At 37.9% G+C, this 21,417-nt stretch overlaps 1 protein-coding gene across 2 annotated transcripts in view; it reads left to right on the plus strand.

Annotated features, from left to right (window-relative positions):
* The window catches only part of Rnf128 (ring finger protein 128), a 105,264-nt gene that overhangs the window by 61,821 nt on the left and 22,026 nt on the right, over nt 1-21,417 (plus strand). For both annotated transcript variants that reach the window (XM_050124023.1, XM_050124022.1), the window contains exon 2: nt 10,854-11,101. In XM_050124023.1, coding sequence (XP_049979980.1) covers nt 10,854-11,101 — 248 coding nt within the window. The remainder of the gene's footprint in view (nt 1-10,853; nt 11,102-21,417) is intronic.

Consider the following 21,417-nt stretch of genomic DNA (forward strand, 5'->3'; position numbering starts at 1 on the left):
TAATGTATTTTCCTTTCTTTCCATACATACCTATAATAAACTTCAATGTATAAGTAGAATAAGGATTATCAGCCATAAATAGTAATGAACTAGAATAATTATAGCAATATAATAAAACTAAAGCTTATTATATTTTTATTTCTGTATAATACTTTTGTAATATAGGTAATTGAAATGTCAGAAATTAACACTGTGAACAAGCGGGTATTATGCTCTTAAAACTCCAGTTAACCAGTATTTATTGGGCATATGTTATGGCCACTTCACTAGATGTCATAGATACAGTGATGGAAGACATAGTCACCAACCTGAAGAAGTTCATAGCTTGGTGTGAAGTAAGGCACATAACTTCCAGAGAACTAAACACTATATGGCTCAAATTAGACTTCTAACCCAGATGTGCCAGGATCTTCTTGAAAGACATTAAACCTCTTTCTCTATGTGAAATGGAGCTTTTAAAAGAACCTTTCACTAAAAGAGTAATAGGAATATAGAAGTGTTTCTTGAAGCCACAAAGAGAAAAAGAGAAAAAAAGCCCAAAGAAATAGACTATTGGCTTGGCTAGAAGTTAGGAATTTGTTCCTGGTGATTTAGATGGTCTCAGTGACAATGGCAAGAGATTGCTGTAATGGGAAAGGAATGGGGTCATTTCTGATGGGGCCGATTTTCAAACATCTCTGTATGAAGTCTGCTGCATGCTTTTGAAATTGATTCTCTTGGCAGGGTTTTTTGTATACTTCACAAACAGCTGATATTTCTCTAGACAAAGTGACTGCACCACTGTCTTGAAATTATTTAACCTTAATATCAGTTAAGCTCTAATCAAATTCTAATGTGTTTCTCAAAGAATTACCTGTAGACCACATACTGCAAAATAGACCATAGTGAACTAAGCAGATTTCCACATCCCACCCCTATGTTCTGACTCCAAATGGAGCTTAGGAAGACTCCCAGGTAAGTCTCGTGCACATTGAACTTTGAGGATCATTTACCCCCCCCAAACCTCTTCGGATGTTGTCAGAGGACTGTTGTTGGTCCCTGATAATTTCTCAATGGTCTAAGAAGTCAAGACTATTTTCATAATGGCACTTAGGCATTATTTACCTCATTCCCTGTGCTCATGGTTATACAAATGGTGGCAAAGCAGTAGTGGGGAAATCTGCTAGCGTCATTTTTTGAGACACGGTCTTAACGTATAACCCTGGCTGTCTGGAACTCACTATGTAGACCAGACTGGCCCTGTGCTCACACGGTCCAACCTGCCTCTGCCTCTGTGTGCTGGGACTAAAGGTGCATGCCATCACACTCGACCTATCTGCGAGCAACCAATGAAGACTGACGCACTAAATACTACTGACCATACTCCTGTGCACGTATAGGAAAAAGAAAATGTCAGCGTCACATAAAAATGTCCCCAAGACTGTGTGCTCAGCTCTATATAGGGAATCTATGTTATATCTCTCTATATACAAGGCTTAGTCATCATTGCGGAAGAGAAGGAAGGAAGATTGTAAGCCAGAGGTGGTAGTGGATGACGACAAGGAAACAGTGTTTTCTGAACACAGCAGGGAAGTCAGTTTCACATCTGAACTCACAGCTGTTCTGGCAGAATGCGCAAGACCCTTGTAGGCTAAAGCCAGACAAATGACAACATGGAAGGGAAGTGGGCATGAAGTGCCCGCTCCTAGCTGAGGAGCTATGGGCATTTGATAGCTTCTGAAAGAGGGTGAGCCAGTTCCCTTTAAGGGCATGAGCCCTGCTAGTACCAAGCTCCAAGGCAGGCACCCCACCCAGCAGTATTTGTACAACATGAATTGGACTTGATGGTTTTTTTTTTTAAGAGAGAGAACATGAAGTTGGGTGGGTAGGGAGGTAGGGATGGACTTGGGGAGAGTTGGAGGAGAGGAGTGGATATGATCGGAGAATACTGCATGAAATCTCAAACAATCAATAAAAACATTAATAACATTAATTGATAAATTAATTAAATAACATTAAACATATTACTAACAATAACATATAAAGATTAAAAATAAAACTGAAGGTCAGTTTAAAAAAGAATACCCCGGCGAATGAATAAAATAGCTAATTTTGTTAAATCTCTCCTCTACGCCACTTCCATTTCTGCATTCTGAAATGCGCTGTTTCTGTATGCGGAGATGTGAAGCAGGCAGGAGGCAGCTTGCGATCCGACGCTCTATTGTGTTGGAAGGAAGCGCAGCAGTGGGATAGAGCTGTCAGCTGAACTAGCTCTTCTCTTCGGAGAGCTCCTTTAACTTGACAACCTACTGACAAACAGGAGCGCTTCAGAGCTAAATATTTGGAAGACCTCTCAAAAATGAAAACTGAGCCTGTCAAGGAAAACCACTGACAGTCTTTTCTGCCAATGATATAATTTTAAGTTTTCTGGCAAAATTGGAATTTTAAAAATGTACCCACCACTTGAACTTGATAAGTTGATACCTTCCTGGTATTTGGACTTTTCTGATAATATCAGAGTTGATATTAACACGTGATTTACTTTTTTAAATGTTGTATAGTCTTGAAATGAGGTATCACTTATATCTGTGTAATCCAGTGAACCGAGACTTTGCAGATGATCAGCGCACAATATTAAAGTGGATAGATGATGCCTCAGGGCCCATGCGACAAAGCTGGGTACAGTTCTGCACATTTGCAATACCAGTACCTGGGACTTGCTGGCCAGCCAGCCTAGCCTCTCAGTGAGATCTAGACCAATGAAAGACCTTATCTGAAAAAACAGAGTGGATGACATCTGGAGAATGACACCTAAAGTTGACTTCTGATCTTCATGGACCCACAAACATGGACATACCTATACAGGAGCCTCCCACAGGAACAGGAACATGTGTGTGTGAGTGTGTGTGTGCACACACACTCACGGGATGTGGATAAATGAAAGATCCATTAAATATACAAGGCAAGCCAATGAATTTTGATTTAACCGTGTGTGTGTGTTTAATATGGTTCCAAATTATGTCTTATATCTAATTAAGAATTCAGTTTGGGTGTAGTATTGAAGTGCGGTATATACAAATATCTGGAAATACTATTAAAGCAACACTTACTTCTCTAGTCGCATCTTTTCTGTAAGTAGAATTTTACCTTCATATACCTCCACTAAAATATCACAATTATTCTAATGCAAAAGCATATATGAATTTCTGCTATAAATTCCCTTGTGATAAGTCAGGCATTAAAGAGGTTTGCTTAAATGATAAATAAAACCACTCTTCCATACTATATTTTGAAGAAATAATATTTTAATAAAATTATGTTATATATCTATGGTGACTTCAAATGAATGATAAATTCCTTGGTATTAACTTCTAATTTTGTAAATGTCACCAGAAATAATCTAAATAAGCAAAGGTTCTTTGAAGTCATCAATAACTTTAAAGCATGTAAATGTGTCTAAGACCAGAAAATTGGAGAACTGTGAATCTAGTTCTTGTGTTATTAATGATATGCTAAACTAGTGGAAACCAGAATGAGTTAAGACAGGACTAGATGTTTTCAAAACAGCTATACGAATTGTTACTTGTAAATGTGATAGGTCTTGCACAAATTATTCGTCTGTGACCTTTTCTACAGAGTGCTTCTATTTCCCTACTACTTTTAATATGCTGCTTTCTGAAGACTCCATCTGCCAGAGACAATTTTGTATGATATCAAAATGGATCCATTCCCAAGTTCTCTGATGTAATAGGGCCCTCCAAACCTACAGTTGAAATATCTGAGAGTTCGTGGAAGTAGAGCAACTTTCTATACTATCCAGAGTTATGTATTTTTGATCTTATGAAAGTACGCCTTAGATTTCCATTTTTACGAACTCTGGTATTCCTGACTGAGCTAGTTGTCTTTCCCGACTGCCTAACTGTATGGGAACCCCCCACAAGTAGACTTCATCCATTCTAGAAAGCAGTGGATTCCCAAGCGCTGACACCATTGCAGGGTCAGGATGCCTGAACAGCATTGAGGTTAGTTTAACATCATCTATTTTGAACTTTAGTGCCCTTCTTATTTGTGATTTACTCTTGGCGAATACTTCTTCTTCCCTAATATTAAGAGTGTAGTTTTGACTCATCTCCTCATGTTTTTTGGTGTAATGCCAAGGTCCTGTAAATATGCTGTCACTATGCTTATAATATTTCATATGTTAGACAAATTTTTAAACTTATTTTATATTTTGACGTATTAGTATCGAGGTGAGTAAAAAGATTCAGCAACACAGAACTTACAATGTCAGGACTTAGTAAGAATACTTGCTTAATGAGTTTGTGCTTACAAGTAAATAAGATTAGACCTGAATCATAATATCTGAATTATAATATCATAATAGCTGAATTATAATATCAGCTGTCACCATGAACCTGTATCTAATTTGTGAGCAATGTAAATACTAAAAATAAAAGAAATGTCCTCAATAGTACGTAGGCTAGAGATCGTTGTGATTAATATTTTAATTTGATGATATTCAGTCATAGTGGTAAGAGTTCTTGCAGGGGCTAGAGAGATGGTTCGGTGGTTATGGGCACTTGCTCTTCTAGAAGACCTACGTTTGGCTCTCAGCATGCATGTTGGGTGGTTCACAACTACCTTTAGCTCCAACTCCCTGGGGAATCTGACACTCTTTTGGCCTCTGTAGGCATCTGCTACCACCACTACATACACAACTAATTAATAAGCAAGAGTTCTTATAGCTTGTTTTATTATTACTGTTCCCAAGAAAGTGGGCTGTGTTTTAGTTATTTACTGTAACCCCACAGCCTAGTGCATAGTGATTGGGTTGTCATCTGAAGGCTTTGAACTCAGAGATCAGTTTTACAAGCTTCGAAGAAGTGTTGTGAGTATCCCAGGATCTAGAGTGGCGGTAGCACTCTCCATAAAAGGCAAAAGGTCATCTTTTTAACTGTCCCTTTGAAAAGTCACATCCACTACATTTTCCAGATCTTGTTAAAAATGAAGACACCACAAGGCCCAGTGGGTCACACTTGAAATCCTAGGACTCTGGAGGTTAAAATGGGAGGATCAGCAGTTCATGGTCAGTGTCTGCTCCATAGTGAGTTTGAAGCCAAGTCTAGGCTACATGAGACTCCTTTTTTTTTGTTGTTTCAAAAAGGAGTTAAGGGCTTGCAAGTGTCTCAGTGGGTAAAGGTGATTACCATGGAAATATGACAACAGAGTTCATTCTGTAGACCCTATGTGGCGGAAGGAGAGAGACAACTCCCACAGGGTGCAGCACGCACATGTATGTGGGCACACACATGTACATTGCAATAAGCAAAAAAAAAAAAAAGAGTCCTCCTAGCCTTTCAGTGTCTATCCCCCAGTGTCTGTCTAATTTAGGAATAGTAAATGGTTGCAATAGTTTGTGAATATGACCACATATATACTGCAGTATCATAAGTGCCTCAGTTTACACAGTGACTGTTTTGCGAACCTTTAGAAAGATCACTTAGAAAACTGAGATTATAGCTCAGTGCTAGAACATTCACCTGTTATGCATGAGGCCTTGGGCTCAGTTCTCAGCACAACAGAAAAGAAAGAAAAGAAAACGGAGGCTCCTGTAAAAGGTCACAAAACCTCATTTGGAAAGCAGAAAAATTTAGCATTAGCTGAAGCGGTGATAATGGTCACGTGCAGCACTGGAAGGTCCTGGGGAAGCTTAAAGGAAAACAAAGCTCTGGAGGGTTTGCTTTAGCAGCAGAAACTCACACACACCCAGCAGTCATAAAAGGCTTTCTTTAGATCCTTGGGGTGTGGCTTAGTGGTAAAGTGCTTGCCTGTCATTCACCGCCTCATTCAGGAGGCCTTGCCTTTAATTCTCAGCCCTGAAACACAGAGCTAGTTTTGGTTTGCTTTATTTTGACTTTGTTCCACTAAAATAAATCTATTCTTCAGAGTTCTAGAGTCAGCCATCTTATTTTGAGGTTTTTAATAGAGTAATAAGTAGACAACAAATTTAACTTGGAATTGTATATCCATGTTGTTTGGCTTTTGTACTTGTGTGTGTGAAATGTGGCTTCTCCGAATCAAATTTGGCCTTGTCCTTTTAAGGCAAGCACTGTACCAGCTCAACTATATCCCCAGCCCCAACAGTAACTGGCTTTACAAGTAGCTATGACTAAGTGAAAAAAAAATGATCAAACTAAGTTTGATACCAGTTAAGTTGGGTTTTGTACCACTTACACATACATTCTCATCATAATGCCTACTAGTGGGCTAGAGCTTGACGACTGAGTGATTTGTCATATGGCCACAGTTGGAAGAGCTGAACCATAAAATTAAACTACACTACCAATTCTGGCTTCTTCCAACCCTGAGAACCAGTTTTTAAAATTTCCCGCCATACCCCTGGGTTGTCTCTCTTTTGTTTTTATTTTTAAAGTCAAATCTCATTCAGATTTCAGTAAAAATTGCAAACTAATAGAGAAGAGCAAAAGCACAGCACTTAAACCAAATTGTCTTGTCTTCCTCTCTTCCTCTCTCTCCTTGCTGCGAATTCAGTTTTATTTATAACTGGGACAATGGCAATGCCTACCTTATAGGGCACGTGTTAAGACCCTAGTTTATAGATAAACCTTGTCTGGTAACCTTATCTATCCAGAGTATAGGTAAAATTCAGAAACTAAACCAAGTGTCACTGACCAACAAATATGAACGCTGCAGGGTTCTTGCACTGAAGCCCCCAAGTGCTCGCCAGAAGCCTGTTTTACTCTTTCTGTAGACCCAAGCTCAGTTGTCTCTTCTCAGCCAACAGCGGTGGAGAAGCGTCAGTTGCAGAGGAGAGCTGATTCTGTGAGCAATGAGAATCTTCCTCCCTCAAGGAAAATTGTCCAGTGTTATGTATTTTTTAATGAATTAGGCTGATCCATGAGATCTATTCCAGTTTCAACAATATATGATTTAAGTACAGATAATATTACTGTTATATTAAATAATAGTTTACAAAGATAACCCACTGTCAATAACAAACCATGATTAGTATATCTTAGTTCTGAAAATAGGACACTATTAAATATGCATCCACTTTTGTCAGTGGAATAAGAAGGAAATACGACTAAAGATGAAATGTTTTTAATATTCCAGAGATACAACAGATTATTTATTCATTTGCTTCACATAGTCCACTAGAGCAAAAATTATGTGGTAAATATCTAATGGAATAAACTTCATAGTTTCTGGATAGTTCTTCCACTTAATTTATTTTTAGTGAGGTGAGCACACACATGCCACAACGTGGGTATGGGAACCAGAGACCAACATTGTGCATTTGGCTCCATCCTTCCATCTTTACAGGGGAGCCGGGTCCTGACTCAGATTGTCAGACATCAGTAGCAAGTGTTATTCGCCGAGTAATCTTGCTGCCCAACGGGAACATAGTTAATCAGTGTTTAATATGTACATTTTACAGAAATAAAATACTGCGTACAGTTTTTTTCTAAAAATATTCTAATTCTGTGCTGAAATGTATTTTCTGTTCCCTTATGGAACACAAAGCTGATTCTATGGCTGTATGTACTAGACAGGGTTTTTGAAATAAGGACTTAGCTAAGCATATTTGACTATGTTAAAAGTGATATGTCTGCTACTAGAAGGTTAACAAGATGACTCATGAATAGAACACGTGCCATGTAAGTGGAAGACCTGAGTTCAAATCTCCAGGATCCAGGTAAAGCCGTACAGAGTAGTGCGAGCATCTGTAATCCCAACTCTCCTCTAGGGAAATACGGAAAGAGACAGGTGAATCCCCGAAGCTCAAAGGCCGCCCAGCTTGGAATATGCAGTGGAGAAAAGCAGCAAGAGGCCCCATCTCGATCAAGGTGGAAGGTGAAGACTGATACCCCAGGTTGTCCTTTGATGTGCACATCTGTTACAGCATGTGAGCACTTGTACTGACAGATTAACGTATGTGCACATACAGTGTATACATATAAAACACAAAGATTAAAAAGCTACTTACATAAGCATAGTTAAAATTTATTATTTGTGTAAAGCAAGTTTTCCAGTAAATTTTACTAGGGTGAAGCATGTGACTTCCTGACCATCCCATAACTAAAACCATTGCTATCGTGAATTAAAAGACTCTTTCCACTCTGAAATAGAAAAGATTCTTAGTTTAGAGAGGGAGTTAGGTGTTCTGACTGACTCTTCAGGAAAAATGAAGAACTAGCTAGAAGTTAAAATTCAAGTGACGGGAGCTGGTGAGATGACTTAGAGGGTAGTAAAAACACTTGCTGTCAGGCCAGATAACCTGAGTGCTGTGCCCGGGAACCACTTTGGGGAAGGAAAGAACAGAATCCTACGGTTTTCCTTTGACCTCCACTCATGTGAATGTGCTCACACACACACGTACACATGAACACACACACATACGCACATCAAATAAGTCTTACAAACAAAAGTGATGGAACATTTGCTTTCCCTCGGGAAAACTACGTAGGGAAAATTGAAACTTGAGGGATAGATATATAGGCAAATGGATAAGGGAGCAGTGATCGGAATACATGCAGGGAACTTGAGGGTGAGAGGACAGAAAAAAATGGGTTAATGAAAAGTTAATGAAAACAAATGGTCCCATGTGGTTGAATCTGAGTGTGCATGATGTGGGGATGTAAGGATGTAAGGCAGATACACCAAACTAGACAACTCAATTGAGACCATGTCATATGAGGTTTTACACCCTACACCAAGGTGTAAGACTTGAGTAGTAGAAAGTAAGTAAAAATGGTTGAGCTGGACATACCAACACATGCCAGAAAACCGAACAGTAGGATACATTCTGATGAAATTTTAAGGGGCTATCTTTAAAGTTATTGGACTTGAAGGACTCTTGGTGAAGTGAACGTTAAGGATCCTGGAAATAAGGAAACCAGTTAGGTTATGGAAACATGACAAGGAATTATGAAAGCAGCGTGAGTTTGAAAACGTGTTCTGATAATAGGAGACAGCAAGAAAGCAAGAGGTACATGGCTGATCTGATAGTTGAGCACTAAAGTGTTGGAGAGGACACCACTGCTACTAAAGCATGTGACCTGAAGAGTTGTGGTGCCATTACTGTGATTTGGAACCCTCTGGGCAAGGAGTCATTTTCAGAAAGACGCAAGGCACTGGGGGAAAAAGAGATATAATAATGCCTAGGGTATATTTAAAAAAAACATTTATGAGGCTGGGGAGAAGACTTAGTTGGTAAAGTTCTTGATTTGCAATCCTAGCACTGGAGAAGCAGAGACAGGAGGATCCTTGCTTGCTGGCCAGTCCACCTAACTCAATTGGCAAGTTCTAGGTTCAGTGGGAGGACTTGTCTCAAAAAATAAGGGGGAAGAGGGAAAGAACCAGAGATAGATACCACCAGTGAAGATTTTTTTTACTCATAATCATTGAAAGGGACAATATTATTTTAGTATGTGTGTTTCAATTCTAGTCTAAAGGTCTTTTAGAGTCTTATTTGTGGGAGGTTGTTTATCCCAGGCTGGGGTTTGATTATTAACCCTGAGTAGTACCTTAACCTAGCTAGTATCAATAGGAGGTTTCTCTGGTTGGCAATATATTAGCACCCAAAGAACCCTTCTTCTGCTTCAGATCGTGCATCCTGCGTCATAAGAGCTAGGAGGATTATAAACCTTGATAAACCTTGGAATGGCTTGAACAATAAGTCATTCTTAGAACATTCAGAAAGATGAGGTTTATCTTGCTTTTCTAGCCAGATGTATTTGGGAGAAGAAAGGAGGTTGTTAGAGATGTGATATCCTTAGTAACAGTTGTGTCTAAGTTCAGGTTTGTCCTTAGCTGGTGCTGAATAGAAACACATACTTCTATCCCTTATCTGTGTTGTCATCCTTGAAAACCTGAACAGGTCCATGTGTGAAAACTCAGAGCTCTTGGAACAAAATATCTGTCTGTCTGTCTGCCTGCCTGCTTCCTGTCTGCTTTCTTTCTGTTTTCCTTTCTTGTAATAAATGTTAGTTGGATGAAAGTGTATCTTTTTCTACTGTTATTCTTTTCTTCTTTACTTTGCTTCATAGTGCATTCATTGGGACCGAATATTATTTCCTTACATCATTTTATACGTGTATATAATGAACTTGGTAATGGCCTACCCATTGCCCTCTCTTGCTGCATATCCTCCTTTCACAGCTTTGCTTCTCCTTCCCAAGTAGCTTGTGCAAAGTTGATATTCTCTTTGAAGATCTATGGAAATAGCACATCATTAATATGTATATTGGCTGTAAAACATTTTATGCACATTATTTATCTAGATCCCTATCTTGTTATATATGTCTTTGTATATATTAGTATCAGGTACATATGATAATCTGCCTCTTTATAAGTTAAAAAGAATGCATCTAAGTATTTTAATATTCCCTAGGAGGTAAGTTCTATCGTCTACCAGCCAGTGGACTATTTGTTTTTAATAAAGCCTTTATGAAATTTGCATGTTGGAGTGCTCTCTCAAGTCTGTATTTCTAGCTACTCAGGAGGCTGAGATGGGAGGACCTGAGTTCCAGGCTTGCCTGAGAATCAGAGTGACACCTTATCTCAAAAAAATGCAAACTAGGCCCCAGAGGTAATGCTGTTGAATTATTGGTAATTTTGTGTGTGATGTTTTTCTTTAAACTATGAGCTCCATAGATCCATAACTAAATCTTGCACATGGTTATAACCCTTATGACTTTTGAATATGTAGTAGGCACTTAATAATGTTAATTGAATTATAGTACCTCTTTTTGTATCATTATGTCTCATTTTAAATGTTTTAAATCATCCGTTAAAATTGGATTTTTATATTAAAGATCTCAAACTAAAACTGAATTCATTTCCTTTTACAGGTGCAGGAGACATTGTTGCGATCATGATTGGCAATCTAAAAGGAACAAAAATTCTGCAGTCTATTCAAAGAGGCATACAAGTAACCATGGTCATCGAAGTAGGAAAAAAACATGGCCCATGGGTGAATCATTATTCGATTTTCTTTGTTTCTGTGTCTTTTTTTATTATTACGGCAGCAACTGTGGGCTACTTTATCTTTTATTCTGCTCGAAGATTACGGAATGCAAGAGCTCAAAGCAGGAAGCAGGTTTGTAAAGATCCCTTTTCCCAATTTTAAAATGCCATTACTGTTTTAATTAGATTTTTGGTTTCATGTATATTAATATAATTACTAAACAAGGTTTATGCATATGTTTTATGAAATCTAGTCATTCTAAAAGTATATCAACTCCCATTATCTTAAGCCCTATATGCTGTCATTTGTCAAAGAAGCTAATCCTGATTAAGTCTTTTAACACCTAAGGGAGCACAGCCAACATTTATTTGTAAGTGACTGTAAATACATATGTTGCTTTAAATGAACTGTTTTTAAATTATAAAAACATTTCATACTCAAAGAAAAAATAGAAATTATGAAGTTCAGATGAAGAATTCTTCACAAAATCAATATAACTGTTGTAACTGCCTGAAGGTAAATATGTGCATGTGTGCTTGAGTGTGTGTGTGTATGTGTGTGTGTGTGTGTGAGAGAGAGAGAGAGAGACAGAGACAGAGAGACAGAGAGAGAGAGGGAGAGAGAGAGGGAGAGAGAGAGAGAGAGAAAATGAGAACGTGGGAGTGGAGCTAAAAGAAAAAATGCTGAATTCCACAACAATGTAGGTTTTATTACAATTATTTATTGTACATGTGGGCGAGGGAAGCTCATGGCATTCGTATGCAAATGGAGGACAGAGGACAATTTCCCAAAGTCTGTACTCTCCTTCCAACATGTGAGTTCCAGAAATTTAACTCATGTTGGGATTAGATGCAAGCACCTTTATTTCCTAAGCCATTTTACCAGCCCAAGGAAGGATTTAAAAATTTAATGGCTCATGATACAGTGCTAAAACTCCAAACGAACTGCATGTTCATAATTTTTAGTATGTTTTGACATCAATGCTTTAGTGTGGAAATGATAAAACTAAACACCCACCATCTTATAGAACAAAAGTATCTATGATTATTTATCCCTGATCCTGTCATCTTTAAACCGTCTTCACCCCTTTCATAGCCTCACTTCTCTAGTTAATCAGCTTAGATTCTGTGGCCATCTGTTGAAGGAGCTGAGGGCTGCGTTCCTGCTGCCCGGCTCCCAGCCACCAGCTAGTTTTACCCGAAATAACAACACACAAACTGTATTCATTTAAACACTGCCTGGCCCATTATATTTAGCCTCTTCTGGCTAACTCTCATATCTTGCTTTAACCCATCTCTAATAATCTGTGTAGCACCAGTCTTACTGGGAAAGATTCAGCATGTCTGACCTGGCAGCTTGCTTCATCGCGTCTTCCTGGGAGAGGGGAGCATGGCGTCTGCCTGACTCGGATTCTTTCTCCCAGTATTCTGTTCTGTTTTCTCGGCCTACCTAATTTTCTGTCCTATCAGGGCCAAGCAGTTTTCTTTATTAATTAACCAATGAAATAACAGATAGAAAGATGACCCTCCTCCATCAGCCATCCATGCACACCTATCTTCAGTTCTCTTGGGCCTTCCCTATCTTTGTTATAGAGTTATCCTTTTGGCATCCATCAGGTTTGGTTTTAGGGTCTCCTGTTGTATACTTAAATCCATGGGTGGTCAAATCTCTTATGTAAAATGCTACAGTATTTGCATATGACTTATGCATATACATATACTTGAAATCATGTCTACATTACTTATAATAACTGATACAATGTTTATGCTATGCAAATAAGTCTTATGCTATGTTCTATAGGGAATGACTCTCAGAAAAACAGCCTTCACATATCCAGGAGAGATGCAGTCTTTTTATTCTGAATATTTTCAGTCCAGGGTTTGCTAAATCCATACACTTGAAGCCTGTGCAGAGTAGACCTTTCTTGCATTCCTTGTTTGTAAGTTTTGCAACTTAGGTCCCCAATATATCCTTCAACCTCACTGTCTGATTATATCTGATTCTGCCAAGAAAATGGAAGCAATCCAAAGAGTAGTTCTACATTGCTCCCTGTCTGTGTTTATATCCTGCTCCCCTTCCCTGCCTTCTGTTTCTACAGGTGTTTTCGGCAGCAGCCAACATTCCCTGGCATACAGGCTCCTTCTGTCTTTTGTATGCTCAAGGCTATCACTCCAGCTATTGTCCTTTCTACCTACTTTTAGCCATGTCTCCCTTTCCGCTGGTTCTTTCTAATCAACACAAGCACAAGGCAGTATTGCACCCATTTTCAATGGAATTTCTCTTGTCCCTAGGCCAGAAGCTATTGAGCTATTCTTTCCCCCCACATTTCCCACATAGCCTTCAAGAGCAAATGATAATGGTTTTATGATCAGTATACACCCAGATTATAATTATTTAGCTACTTCCATTCCTCCTTCTTCCTTGGTCCGTGCCACCATCATTATTTACCCTTCCCTTCAAAGTTTCTCAGTATAACCACAAAGTGTCATGCCGCTTCTCTCTAATGTCCAGTTGGTATTTAATGCTCTCAGGTGATCTTGTGGTAAGAGCACAAAAAAGGGGTTTTCTATAATCTGAGAAGTTCCTCAAAGGCAATGAAGTTCTGGCCACTCCAGGTAGTAATTCTCCAAAAAGCAAAGAAGACCTCAGTGTATTTAGGACTGGAAGCAACAGATTTCTTGATTCACAATAGATGACAAGTTTAAATTTTATTGTAAAACCTATATAAAAATTAGGTGCCATTATATAGTAATACATTTGATAATTGGAATATTTAGGATGAATTGACGTTTGTCCTCTTCAGTGAAGGAGCTTATCACAATGGTAGCAGGTCCAGCATGTTACTATCTATGATCAGAAGGATGTTTAGCATTCCTATCCCAGGTCACTCAGCAAATTCACACTGTGTTAATATTTGACATTTGATTATCATGCAGTTTTTTATCTCTGAGATTGATAAAAATGCTATCACATATGATTAACTATTCAAAGGTTATAGCCACAACCGTGAGAGTGGTTTGTGTGTGTCCAAGGTAGAATCTGTGTTTCTGTATTTTAATTGCTACGATAAATCTATAAACCCCTTTACCAAGTAATAAGGTTTATTCCTGGCTTTTAAACAACAGAAATAAATTATTCACAATTACAATTCTGGAGGCAGGAGCAAAGGGTTTGTAAAGAACTTTTGCCTGGTGTTGCACAAGCTTCATTGCCATTTAAGCCTAATCCCATCTTTCATTTAAGCCATTTTCAGAGATTATAATATATTTTATGAAAGTTAACCTCTGTAGAATAATTTCTCAAGAACAGCATTAAAGCTTCTCATCTGTTACAGAAGGCTTTTGGAAAATCCGCTTTTACTGTTTATTGGCTTTTATCCCCTTTTTCCTTTGAGGATAAAAGGATTAACTATATGAGCAATAGTCACTTTTGCTTATAAAGATTCGAGTGCTGCAATGTTACCTATATATTTGGTTTTCATACGTTCAGATTTGTTTACAAAACGCTTCATGTGCATGTTTACAACTTTAGCTCGACATTTGTCACGTTTTCTGCTTTGTCCTGGTAGAAATGTTGGTGAAGCTATATTATGGGACTTCCCCTCTATTAGAATATTAGCGAAGGCTGAGCATGGTGGCCAATGCCTTTAATTCCAGCAGAAACAGATGGATCTCTGTGAGTTCAAAGCCAGCCCTGCTATATAGTGAGTTCTCCAGAGCGAGACCCTGTCACTAAAAACCAAAATAAAAGAATATTAGGGAAGATTATGTATCTAGAGATATCTTCCTTCTGAAGATTACGAATCATATTACTAAATATTACACAAATTGATGATGGTATAAGTTTGGATAATTACTCAGGTGAGCCCTCTGGTATAATTTATTTATATGGTCAAGAAGATGTTTAAGACCACACATTATCCTGGTTCTGTGGGTGGGAAACTTCTAAACACCATGAAAAACACCAGTGAGTTACGAATGAAAATAACATACTAAGCATAGCAAATTGGATTTGTTTCTACTTGAAACAACATTAATAAATAATCAAGAAAACTATGATAAATGTCATAGTTACACTAAATACTAAACTACTTGTGGCAATGACCACTGTAACAATATAGAATACAGCACCCAACATTTTGAGGGAGGTATAGGGTATGTATGCTGACATTCCCTAAGGCAGTTGATACTCAGTGACAGCTTACATTGGATTAAATACTGTTAAATGAAACAAATGAGGGTACTTGGTAAATTAGGAACTAGAATAGGTATAGCAAGAAAAGCTGGATTTATGCTTATGTTTTTAAAAGACAATTTTCAAGATTATAATTAATTACATCATTTCCCCTCACCAAATCCTCCCATGTAGTTCCCCTTTCTCCAAATCCATGGCCTCTTTAATTGTTGTTACATATGTATACACACACACACACACACACATACCTAAACACATAAGTACAACCTGCCAGTCCATATAATGTTATTATTATGTATATTTCCAGGCCTGAACATTTGATATTGGATAACCAGTTCCCTGGGACGACTTTCCCAACTCTCAGCATCCCTTAGTTCTTCGTGTAGGGTTGAGGCCTCACAGGCGTTCCCCTTTTCACATTAGTATGCTCCTGGTGTCAGCCTTATACATTTTCTCTTAATGAACAGTGATTTTAAGAAGACTAAGATGTAGTAATTAAAATAGTTAGGAAGGAATCATTTCAAGAGCAAGAGAAAAATGGAATTCCTGTAGCATGTAATGAGCCTTGATAAAATATTCACACAAATCAGAGCAGTTGATAAGTTCAGGAAACATGATACAAGAGGAACAGAAAGAGCATAAGAGCCACAAGATAGGAAGGACTGTGAAAAGCCATCTGCTAGGTCTCATACAATCATGGCAGGAATGACCTCACGGCAATTACAGCTTCTTGTCCTGAGCATGCACAAGACCGGCCCTTCCCAACCCTGATGAACTGTGGTTGGCTATTGATAGATGTGGAGGAGTGGAGCGCCATTGTCTTCAGTTGCATATCCAGTGATAAGCCCACCGGGCATGCTCCAGTGGATAATTCCAGACCAACAGCCATACAGATATCCATGGTTAAACTCACTGGTTCACAAAACAAGACAAAAAGACATGAATGTGGAAAAGAGGGTTGACAGATTTGAGAGGAGATAAGGGAGGGTGTCGGGAAAGGGTAATCAGAATATACTATACACATATATGAAATTGCCAAAGAACAAATTTAATTAATAAGCAATAACTAAGAAGTGATTATTTTGAGAAGAAAAGCATGTCACAATAAAACCTATTAAATTTTGCAGATCATATGTAGTAATAAAAATAACACTAGGTATGAGGATAGAGATAATTTTAATGATAGCCATGTACTCTGTACAATAGTTAATGGGAACCTGTAACTATGTAGTGATGTGAATTAAGATAGATGATGCGCTTTGCCCGAACTAACATGGAACCTACTTTCTCCATAGTACTAGAAATTCTGTGCCACCTCCTGGTTTATTTGTTAACTAAACCAGACTGTATCGTGACGATATGAGTTCTGAGAATGTTGCTTAGTGGTAGAGCACTTCTCTAACATGTGCTTATGGGTTCAATCTAACACGCACACACAAGCATACATTTCAAGTCTGGGGATATGTCTCCATTGATAAACTGCTTGTTTCACAAACGTTAAGACCTGAATTAGACCCCCAGTACTCATAAAAAGAGCCAAGTATGTCAGGGCTTGACTGTAATCCCAGTGCTGGGGGGGAGGGGGAAGAAACAGGAGGAGCCAAGCTTTACTGGCCAGACAATCTAGCCAAATTTGTGAGCTCTAGGTCAGTGAGTGACCTAATTGTTTATCCAATACCAAGTGCCATCCCTGAAATCATATGCATATAAGTCACACGAACTGAACCGAGCAGTTGTATTTATATATTTAGGCATATATATGTAACAATAACAAAGGAAAATGGCCATGAAATGAAGGGGGAGTGGGCTGGGATACAAGGAAGACATTGGATGGAGGAAAAAAGAATTGGAAAATGATAAAATTATTTAAAAAGAACAAACAAAAATAAGAAGAAAGATACCTGCTGTTAACCTCTGGTCTCCACACATACACACATAATAAAATACTCACACTGTAATATGGTATCATACAGGTATTGTTGGTAAGAGTCAACGTTTTGTGTGTAAGCAGATTATACAGTAGTCAAATATAGTGGGAGAGTCAACTAAAACTTCCTCAAGACATAATACCAGTGGATAGTGACTTATCTGAAAAAGAATTAAAGTTACATAATTTCTTATTGTGTTAAGTCACTCTGAACAAGGGTATTACAAAGTTCAGGTAGCCATAGATCAAGGAGTAAATGGATAATGAAACTGGTTAAGCAATAAAGTATATTTGTGATGGACTTATTGATGGTTGAATTGTCTCCTTGGGTTTCTTTTTGTCTCTTGTTGGCTTCTGTGCCTACTAGATGTATTTGTTGTCCTTACAGACTCTGTGTGTATGTGTTGTATATATTGAAAATATACAAATGCTACACTGTGCTAATATAAATATTATACTATATATAATAATTGAATCTAAATATCAACTGGATACTACTTAATGTAATTATATGCTTGAATCATAATATGGATATACCAACATATATAAAAACTTAGAATTCATTATAGTAAATCCCAAATGAAGTGCTTACCCATAAATACTTTTCTAATAGGTACTACACAATGTTTTTGTGAAAAGATTTTGATCAAAGGCAATGTGAATAGATTGTAAGTAAGAGGTAACAGAGCAGAACTAGTAGCTTACTCCTTGAATGTTCCCAAGTTAACCATGATTGGACATTAGCCAACTCTAGGAATATGGCCCTCAAAGTGTCCTTTATATTAGTGATTGATGTATTGTTAGATACGGCTGGAGCAATGAACCATGTTGTACCAGTTTTTCAAGATTGCTTTGCACAACAGTCTAGCTAGATGATATGCACCTGGCTTCATTGTCTGGGTCCCGCCTTTCAGACAACATGAGCAGATTGCAAGCAGAACGATCCTAGCGACCAGCCCTTTCCACTCCTACGATTGGAGTCTGGGACTTTGATTCTCAAATTAGTTCCCTAGGTAGAAATATGCAACAGATCTCCCTATAGCTTGCTGTTAGAAATAGCAACACAGTGTGCTCTCAGATGAAGAAGGGCTGAACTGTATTAGGATCTTAACATTTGTGCTTGGACGTGATATGCTGCTGGCTCATGCCTGTAATCTCAGAACTTGAAGGTTGAGGCAAGAGGGTCACTGAGTATCTGAAGCCAGCCTGGCTACATAGTGGGTTTCAGACAAGTCTGGGCTACAATGTGAGACCCTGTCTCAAAAATGTATTTGAATATAAACTACTGTAAACATTATCTGAAATATTCCCAATTATGGAAAATTTTCTCCATTAGTTAAATTAACTGAAAAATCCACTATCTGCTTACATTTTGTACCATTATTTTTCTATCAAATCTATCATCTATCTGCCTATACATATCTTTATACATACACATTTGCGTATATTTGTGGTTGATGTGTTTACGTGTATTGGTCTGTTCTTGCCTAAATTTGAGAATTATTCTCGGCCTGTTACAAAACTGTGAGAATTTTGGCTCTTATATGGAGTAAGTTAAACAAATACTTGTCTAAATGAGTCCTATCTTCACAGTCTTCTGCCTTTCTCTCAGATCAAAAGAAAACTCAAATAACGGGTCTCAGAATTTTAATATATTCATATACTCTAATTTTACACTAATTTCACTGATTTTTTTTTTGAGACGGGGTTTCACTGTTGTTGATGTGTTTCTGTTTGGTTGGTTTGGTTTTGCCACTGTTACAAAGGACTTGATAAAACTTAAAGTAGGAAAATTTTATTATGGTTTCTGGATTTGAGATTTCATTGCATAATCACTTAGTCCTGCCACTTTGGGCCATGTAAAGCATCATAGCAGACCATATAGCAAAGTTATTCTTCCTGTTATGGTTGTGGAGATAAAAGCTGATAGGAAAGGGTGGGTTTCCAGCATCCCCTTCAAGGGTCTACCATCAGTACTTGAATTTCCCTTCACTCAGACCCACCTTCCTCCAGGTTTTGCCACTGTGTAGTAGTGCTACAGCCTGGCATCAACACCTGTGGAAGATGAGCCTTGGAGAACATTTTAGTCACAAACCCTAATAGTTCCCCAAGGTGGTGATGAACTTTTGACACAGACAATTCTTTCATCTCAGGTTTCCACAGTGGTTGGGACTACAGCCAGACATAACCATACACAGATCATGTCACTAATTCTCTCCCCAACTTTATTGTTGCATGATTGGCAAATAAAATGATATCCAAAATGTTCCCTGTGCTGATTTGTTATGGTGTACATTGTGAAATGATCACCATAGCCAATTTATTAAACCTGTCCTTACCACAACAGTGCATGTAAGCGCTGTGTGTGTGCAGCATAGAGTTCAGTGTAGTGAAGTCACTTAAGAGCTGCTCTCCTAGCAAATTCAAGTAAATGAATTTGAATAGCACAATTCTAGAATTTTCTTCTCTTTGTGAAAAGTTGACCTCATAGAAGGAGAGATCAGGACAGCAGTTACCCTTTGGGAGAAGGGGAAATGTTTGCGAGGGGCCAGAGTTAATTCAAAAGTACAGATTTACAGGTATAACATGGTTTCTAAACATGCTGATTATGTTTCTTTGAAAAGGCTACACAATCTTAGTTGTATCATGTTCATTTGCCAATTTTCCTTTTCTTCATATTTCTTCCTTGCTGTCCAGTCCTTATACTGTCAATAGTGGCCATCTTTATCCCTGTCTCCAGGCTATTTACAGACATGGGATCCTGTTTGTTTGCTTCTCCCTTCCTAGAAGGAATACATTTTTCAAAAGCTGCTCCTCCTTCCTTCCTTCCTTTCTTTTTTTAAATTATTTATTTATTTATTTATTTATTTATTTATTTATTTATTTATTTGTTTTTGTTTTTTTTTGAGGCAGGGTTTGTCTCTGTAACCACTCTGGCTGTCCTGGAACTTGTTCAGTAGACCAGGCTGTCCTTAAACTCACAGAGATCTACCTGCCTCTGCCTCCCAAGTTCTGGGATTAAAGGCGTGTGCCAGCACTGCACAGCCTGCTTCTTTATTTCTTTATTGCTTTTATTGAGCTATGCATTTTTATTTGTTCCCCTCCCTTCCCTCGCTCTCTCCTTCTACCCTCTCGCGGGACTCCCCACGCTCCCAATTTACTCAGGAGATCTTGTATTTTTCTCCTTCCTATGTAGATCTATGTATGTCTTTCTTAAGGTCTGCTTCTTTATTTTTTAATTGAAGAAAAATCTTTCATAATGTGGGGATTCCTTTTTTCGAGTATTATGCATAAGTTTTCATTGAGCAAGGCAAAGTCTCACATGCCTAAATTGCCACTTAGCACAGACATTGCGTTTGCTCACAGGAATGTATCCTAGGAAAAGAATCCTCTCACTATATATATATATATTTTTTTTTTTAAAAAAAATTAAGCATCGTTTTTATAAACTCTAAGCCAAAATCATAATTTTTTTCTTTAATTCTTGGAAAACGTTCTTATTTTTAGCTTTTAATGAAGTGTTTGTTTTTTTTAAGGCAGTGACTTATGTGCAGAAAAATGTAGTTTGTTTGTGCTAACCGCTTTCTTGTTTTTGTGTACTCTAGCCCCATTAAGTAATTAGTTTAACTATAGAAGTGATGTTGTTCCTATATATTTCAGTTACACTGCATGTTAAATATCCTGTGACCAAAACCCAGGCTGACAAATCACAAGGCTGACATATGTTTTACGTAATTTGGCATGAATATACAAATGAACTAAATAGAATATATTGTGTTCCTTGCAATTTTAAATTGAAAAATTTTAAGAAATGATAATTGTTCTGAGTTTATTTTCAGCTCCTTCCTTCAAGTCAAGTTGGAAAGTCTCAGAACCAAAACGGCAACAATAAACCCAAAACTGTATAGCTGATATCTTCAGTTTCTGACACTGTCAAAACTTTGATTGGTTTGAAAAATGTCATCAAGCTTCTGTTAAGAAAATTGGCCTACGCACAAAAAGCAGTGTTTTTTTTCTTTAATTCTCAACTCTATTGTCAAATATTCTTAAAGCAGATATGACTGAAGATTGAAGAGGAGCGGAGGCTGTTAGTATAATATGCCTATTTAAACCGCTTCTCAAATCACAGTGTAGAGCAATTTAGAAACAATTTCAAGACTGAATAATAGCTGACTTGGAGGGCTCCCTCCCCTGTTTCTTTCCTTTATCTATTTCATAAGGAATGCGAAGTCTTTTAAAGGCTTCTTCTCTAGCACACAAAGGAGGCAGTGTCCTGCGGTGGAGGGATTGCTGGCTTTAAAGTCAGGTACAAGCTGGGGTGGAAGCG

Source organism: Alexandromys fortis, unplaced genomic scaffold, assembly GCF_014885135.2.
Source record: "Alexandromys fortis isolate MF-2015 unplaced genomic scaffold, M_Fortis_MF-2015_v1.1 scaffold_195, whole genome shotgun sequence".
Classification (NCBI taxonomy): Eukaryota; Metazoa; Chordata; class Mammalia; order Rodentia; family Cricetidae; genus Alexandromys; species Alexandromys fortis.